This window comes from Berghia stephanieae, chromosome 12, assembly GCF_034508935.2.
Source record: "Berghia stephanieae isolate SIO BIC M18660-M18661 chromosome 12, UCSD_Bste_1.3, whole genome shotgun sequence".
In the NCBI taxonomy this organism is placed as follows: Eukaryota; Metazoa; Mollusca; class Gastropoda; order Nudibranchia; family Aeolidiidae; genus Berghia; species Berghia stephanieae.
The window spans coordinates 11,737,419-11,745,056 of record NC_088371.1 but is presented as its reverse complement, the minus strand read 5'-3'; the positions used below and the strand labels follow the sequence as shown (position 1 = coordinate 11,745,056).

The following is a 7,638-nucleotide window of genomic DNA, read 5'->3' as shown; positions in this document are numbered from 1 at the left end:
CAGGGCCAGGACAAAACCAAGTAATCTCATCCCAAGACAAAGACAGAAAGCATGTTGCATCACACAAAGCAGATGGTGAAATTCGCCACATAAATGTCTATCAAAATTGGATGGATCCAAAATCTCCTTTTAGTTCTCTTGTTCCTTTCTTAACCACGTCAAAAACTGACTTTAGTCTCGACATCCTTGTTGATAAACACTCGATTACACACGTATGCAGTGTGAACAGGCACCAGTTGACAAGGAAGCCAGGGGAAAAAATCTAGAATAAGAATAAGAACAGATAGCAAATAGAAAAAGGATATAGGGGTATAAAAGACACAGCAGGAGTGACCTCCCTGGTCACCAGTACCACAACTCCCTTAACACAATCACTTCCAAAGACAACAATGAGATTTGTCAATTTTCATAATCGTGTCATAGTTTATTTTTATTGACATTCACATCAACCATGTCCAAAATCACAAATACTTTTACTTGTTTAACAAGAATAAAATCACATTTTTCTCACCACATAAATTTGGAAATAAATATGAACATTGATAAAGCGCATTTCCATGGGTTTACGGTTTATACCCACGATGCTTCTTTTATTCTTCTTACAGACCATATGGAACTCAATTTCAATTACAATTCAAATAGAGCCAGTTATACAATAAGTATATAATATGTGTTTTGTACACTCCCTGTTGTCAAATTATCATTCACAACTTGATTTGAGTGGGTAATGTGAGTAAAGTGGTGAGTTTACCAATGAGCCTGGAAAGCAGTAAAAATATCTGCTTCCATAATAATGACAAATATGTGGAAGAATGTGTCAGATGATGATAAACAAAATAAGATACTTCTAGAACAAATGTATGATTTGAGAAAGTTCTTAGGAGTTCTGATTAAGCAGTCAAAATTAAAACTGCCTGCCTCAGCTACTTCAACTATATAATTCTTGGCGATTAAATCACATGTACATGAGAGTAATATTTCTTGACTCATGGCAATAAGAGGAATGAAAATATAGATTTATTGCCATTAACAAAAAAAAATTACCACTGAAGGAGATTTGTTGTTGATTTATTTAAAAGATGTTTTTAAAACCTTAAATCCTAATTAATTAAAACTTTAAACAATGTACTCTAGAAGCTTTACAATCACGATGTTCATTATATTGTAATTTGTCCGCTTAGACTATCAGACACAATCAAAGTTTTTTTTACTCCTTGAGATTTAACTTGTATAGAACCAATGCATTTCATCAATAATTGAATCAACGATGTTTAATTTTAATACAAATACATGGTCCATTCTACAAGAGCTCCTTCACAATTGCTTCAAATATGTTTTAATCATTATTAAAGTTTTTAGTTTTTGTATCAAATATTCATTATCTCATCTTAATCCATGAGCATCGTCATCTTCATCCTCTTCATCATCATTATCATGGTGATCTTTGATGACTTCATCAGTGTCCACTTTAACTTCTTTTTGGTGAAAGTCCCCAGCGCCTTCAAATTCCTCACTTTCCAACTTGATGCTGATCTCCTCAATAGGCCTTAACCGCTGTCGTTCTGACATAACCCCATAGTGATCTGATGTCCTTTGCCTTTCCTCATCACCAGCCTCTCCCATCATGACTGGCTTTCTATCTAATTGAACATCCAAATTATTTTGCTCTCCGTCCTCAGGCTCCTCTATCTCTAACTTTACCTCTTGTGCAACATTCTGGAATAAATTAGACCAAAAAAAAAAATTGTTAATATGATACTTCATTAAAAATAATAATTCTCGATGTCATACCTTGAACAGTTACCAATCCCATAAGATAAGCCCCCCCCCAAACGAAAAAAGAGAGGTTGATCAAAAGCCATTTGAAGATGAAACTTTGATGGGATGCAAAGATCGACTACACGTGAGGGGGGGGGGGGGATGGGGGTTAGGGGAGACAAGACAGAGAGAAATTGAGAAAACTTGTCAGTTGCCTGTAGTTCCCTCGGTGACTTTCATACATCTCTGGGTTGTCTGATAACAGGCACATGATACCCCTGAGATGGGTACATTAAAATGCTTACAAAATCAAGTATAACATAGTACCTAAGTTGTTTTTTTTAATTGTACCCTTCCGCAAAGCTTCAGGTACTCCATAAAGGAATATCGATAATCCATCAATCAAACACCACACGTCAACAGGAATCATCCATGTTGTCCACAAGAGCAAATAGGAGGTTAATAACAATCTTGCCCAGCCAATGGAAAAAAAAAAGTGTCTGAAGTGGGGGCAATGCCATAACCACTCAGCAACCTAGCCTTCTAATGAAATATTTATAGCATTATTATATGAAAGACAGAGGCTCTCAAAGAAACTCCAATTACCATTGAGGATGACGATAATGGTGGTAAAGATTGATGCAGTGAGCAGAAGGGACTTCCGAGGAGCGAGGGGACAGGTCGACCACACTGACTGTCTGCAAATGGACATGGGCGGTACAGCACTTGGTTCTGGTCATGTAAAATATCTGAGAACAGATAGTCAAGGAATGCAAGCATCTTTTATGAAAACTATTTCAAAAGATTTTCAATAAGAACCAATCCAACATTGTTAAACAGTTGATCGAATAACCATGTTATATCAAACTAGTTTTAAATAGTTCCAACTGGTTTTATTGACAATAAAGATACTTACATAATTCTGTATTTGGAGCTAAATTCTTAGTTCTAAGAATTTTTCAAATCAGATTTGAGTGTAATGAATTTCGTCATGAATGTGATCATTTTTGGACAGACATTGAGTGAGGTTGAAAAAATATAGCAGCAGGGAGGCAGGGCAGGGATAGCAATATTTGAATTGATGCCGTCCTTGTGAATCATTAAAATAAAATTCTGAAAGTGGATAAAGTATTGGGACATTATTTCCATGCAACATTTAAAAACATAAATCAAAATTCAATTGAAAATTTCCTGCCTCAAAAATATGTCCTCAGTTTTTAAATGCTAATTCAGATTTGACTTGCTTACACCATTTTGGAACTTCAAAAAACATGTGATCTGTGACAACAAAATCCAGTGCAGCATGGAAATCTAGGAACAAGTTGGGACCAGGCCTTTTTGTTTTGAGATATTTGTGTTTTTAAGTATTTTACTAAGAATATCAAGGATGTGTGTGTGTGGTGGCGGGGAGGGGGGGGGGGGGGGGGAGGGAGGGGGGGGGGGGGGGAGGAGGATCTCATTATATTGAGGTGCAGTGTTTAGTGTGTCATGATTCAATAACAAATGGTATAATGTTCCCCTTTCAGTGTACTTTAATGAGAAGACAAAGCCAGCACATAGTGTTGTTGATTATACACTTAGCACTACATCCGGTACCTAATCACTACCATTCCTCACCTCCCCAGCGCCTCTCTTCTCACCCTACCCCTAATCTGCTGCACTGTAATAATAATTGCAACTTGTAAAATATCACGACATGTGGTGCTATATTTATTCATTATATTATATGGTATATTGCTTCAAGCGATTAAATGATTCTTAACTTGAAGATTAATTTTTTGGAGAGCTTAACATTTTACAGTCTAATGTCTATTAACGTACTTTATCATTTCAAAATCTTTCCTAAAAGTTTCTTGCAAAAAGTTGAAGGTTTGTTTTTGTTTTTAAGGGTTTTACGGCGCTTGCAACACATTCAGGTCATATCAGCGCCAGTAAAAAAGGAAGAAAATGGGATAGTAAAAACATTCAAGATGTACAATTAAAAGGACTTGAGGAAAAAGTAAGACATAGGGGAAATGGTTCAAATAGGGAACAGATGTAGATTCCAACGAGCACATTATCAGTGTTCTTAGTTTGAGATTACCTAAATGTTTCACCCAGACACAAGCACAAGATCCCAGTAAGAAGAATGCACTCAAATGTTTATAAATCATATGTTAAAAATAAAACATAAGTGAGAGATGATTTACAAGGATAAAAATATAATCTCCCAAAACTATAACTATACATTCAACTGTTTCCCTCCAAAACCAAGGACAAAACTAAGTAATCTCATTCCAAGACAAAGACAGAATGCAATTGGAAAATAGGTTCAGAGGGATAGAAGAAACATCAAGTACCTCCCCGCCCACTATGGGAGGTCAGTTACCCCACCCAGATAATTAATATTGACATCAAATATAAAAGGATACGTTTCTGGCAGTATTTACTTAACGGTACAACCGCCTGAGAGCATCTCAGCTCATCATCAACAAAGTTGCATTGGACAGGGGTGGGAATGTTTTGACTCATCCCCTCTGTGATTTTCATGCGTCTTTGGGTTGACTTGTGCTGCATTAAGGCCTCCTGAAAAGGATAAGACATCAAAGTTTATATGCTTTTTCTGTTTGTTTGTTTTTTTTCAAATGATTCATAGGTCTGGTATGGGGGGGGGGGGGGGGGGGGGGGGGCATGCTTGGGCCCTGTTGGCAAAAAAAAATTAATTAATTAATGCTAAATTTGCAGTGCTGCAATGCTGTTGATGCCGGGTTATTTCTTTCTTTTCCTGAGATAGACAAAAAAATATAATTTCCCAGGAGAATTTATAAAGGGAATTTCATTATAATTTCTTTTTAATTCAAAGAAGAAAAAAAAAAAAAGGTAGTTAACCAATTACAATCAACCAACATAAAATCTTGCTTTTCTCTACCAGAAGAAAAGAATAAGATATAATTTATCTTAAGCTGAATCCACAGTTTTTTGCTTTGACACCTTTTGCCAAGAATATTTTAAAATTCAAGCCCAAGAGTCTCTTGAATCTAATATAAGCAGTCATTATTTTTTCTCCATTACAAAGGTAAAGTATACATACCACGCCAAACTTTTTGTGATAACGCTTCATGGCACACAATTTTTTATATTTCTCTCGCTGCTGAGGATCATCCTTGTAACGCTTAATACTTCCTGGAAATAGAGAAAATGGTAAAAGCACAACAAAAGCAAAAATAGTTACAACATAAACATCTCTAAATACAGTAAAACCCCACACATCTGAGACCAAGGTTATTCTCTCCTTCACTTTTTTTTTTACTTTCCAGCACAACAGAAAAATTGAAAAAGACCCCTCCTCCATACTATGTTTGTCCTTTGTTTTTAAGGGTTTAACGGCATTTGCGACACATTAAGGTCATATCAGCACCAGTAAAAAGGAAGAAAATGGGATAGCAATAACTTATAGAATTACAATTAAAGCACCCAAAGAAGGTAAGACAAAGGGGAATTGGTTCAAATAGGAAACATGTAGATTCCAAGAGCACACTATCAAAGTACTTAACTAGAGATCACCTGTTTCATCCTGACGTTAAGCACAGGTCCCCACTAAGAAGATGGTGTTAAAAAATATGTCAATATTGTAACTATCACATTAGAAAAATTGGAAGAATATTGATGAGGATATTACAAAGATGCTTGTTAATTCTTTTATTACTAGCAGAATAGATTATTGTAATGCCCTTCTCAGTGGCTGTCAAAGTAGATTAATTCATCAACTACAAAAAATTCAAAATAAAGCGGCTTATAAAATTAACGAAAAAAAGAGATCGTATAACACCTTTCTCCAGGAATTGCTGTGGCTTCCTGTGAAGTTTAGGATAGAATTTAAGATATTCTATGATTTTAGATGTCTGGATGGATTGGCACCTGAATATTTGCAGGAACTGATTAAAAAATATGAACCCACTCGAAATTTAAGATCATCTTAGTTCCAACTTCTAAAGGTTACCACCTCAAAATCCACTTTCAGTACAAAAAGCCCCTTCATCCATAGCTCCACGCCTATTGTACGCACTTAGTCCTCGGACAAAGTCCTGTGAAAATTTATCATCTTTCAGGAAATATCTCATTGTTCAGCTCATGAAAATCTTTTACAATTTCATTGGTAAAGTTGCAGATTGCAACCACACTTTGAAATTAGGACTGGAGGATCAATCTGGTTTGTGTTCCGATGGCAAGCACACTAAATATTGCCATGGATTGGGTAATTAAACATAAATCAAATGATCAACAAAGAGAAAGTCTCTCCGTTCATCACTTAAAGGTGTTGATTTTTCAGATAGCAGCCCTATTCCCAAAAGCTGAACTACAAAAGAAACCACAATTGTTTCCTTACAAAATAAATATCCCAACTTACTCAATCCTTAACAATCAGAGCATAAAGATGGCAAATGAATTTATATATTTAGGCAGTATTGTTATTTCTTTCATTAAAAAAAAATTAAATAAAATAAGAAAGAGTGATTAAGCAGAACATTAGTAGAACATCTCCAATTTATAAAAGAGTAATGATCAACTTTGCTTAATTATTTTTGTCTTGCACTGCATCAAACAACCAACTCTTGATAATTATAAAAACTTGAATTTCCCTTATAGAGTTATGAATTTAATGTAGAGAAATGTGATGCCATGAAATAAAGTAGACTTATTTACACTAATAACGCAAACATTGATCTCTAGAAGTGAAACCTATTTTGGTACAGATGTAGGCTTGAAAATTGTTTACAGTGCGAAAATGTTATCTTCTAAATATATAAAGAAACAAAATTTGTTCATCTCTGACACTTACCAAACAATTCTTTTTCTTTCTGTTGTGCTTGCAGATACTTTCCTCTCTTTGTGAACAAGATATGTTTGAGTCGTTTAAACTGGTCAATGTACAAAGCCTGCAGACGAATCAGTTTGTCCCTCAAGATTTGGGCAACCTCCTCTGTTGTATAAACTCCTGCATACCTGTTTTAAAATCAACAAATGATAAGTACGAATAATCATCATAAACATCATTGCCTTTTTCACTCTGGGTCAGGGTATAGGCCACAAACAGTTTTCATTCTTCTCTATCCTGAGCTAACTTTTTTATCTCGTTTCCATGTCTTATCACTGCTCTGTATATCAGCTTCTTTAATTCTTCACCATGTTCCCCGTGGCCTTGTCTGTTGTCCTTCATAAATTGTCATTGCAGAAACTATTCGGTCGCCCAAGCTAAAAAAAAAAAGGATTTGATTTGTCCACCTGTGTTTCTGTAACAATTTGAGTTTTATGGAAGCGGTGTTAACCCTTCGTCAACCCCCAACCTGGAGGATCAGGTGACTCAAAAAGTGGGGAGTCACACACCATAAGTCGCTTTTTACAACCCACTGGCTTGCGTTGGGCTATTCCTGCACCCTTTCAATTGAGGGACCCTGGACACTACACAGGGGAAGTACGAATAATAAATGCTTTTAAATCACTCATTCATGAATGACAATTTACATCATTTTACACCAGTAATATCAAAAGAATCTCAAGTGAGCCCAATGAGCTAAATGGTGGTCTTAATGAAAAGTTGTCTATCACATCACCTTTCAAAATTCATATGCTCCCTTTCTCGAATTAAAAAAAAAAATGTCCAGTGTTTCCTGTTAAGCCTTTTTTAATCTACAAAAGTAAATTATCTTCTAAATCTGAATGTTACTCGAAGCCGACTTAATTCTGAGCATTTGTATTCAAGAGAGGTGTAGAAAGTTTTAGTTGTGGCTGCCGGCATAACTGCTGTGTTTCACACATGATTACAGGAAGAGCATTCCAGTCTTTTGATGGTGCGGGGTGGGGTGCAAATGAATACTTGAAGATGTTTGAGTTTGCAAACTT

General features: G+C 35.7%; 1 protein-coding gene across 1 annotated transcript in view; it reads right to left on the bottom strand.

Moving 5' to 3' along the window:
* Positions 1–395: 395 nt before the first annotated feature.
* LOC144958251 (KAT8 regulatory NSL complex subunit 2-like) overlaps positions 396–7,638 on the bottom strand; it is a 29,135-nt gene continuing 21,892 nt past the window's right edge. The window contains exons 5-9 of the mRNA XM_078890095.1: positions 6,578–6,741; positions 4,829–4,920; positions 4,170–4,323; positions 2,365–2,507; positions 396–1,716 (exon numbers count right to left, since the gene is read on the bottom strand). Of these exons, the coding sequence (XP_078746221.1) occupies positions 1,384–1,716; positions 2,365–2,507; positions 4,170–4,323; positions 4,829–4,920; positions 6,578–6,741 (886 nt within the window). The 3' untranslated portion in view covers positions 396–1,383. The remainder of the gene's footprint in view (positions 1,717–2,364; positions 2,508–4,169; positions 4,324–4,828; positions 4,921–6,577; positions 6,742–7,638) is intronic.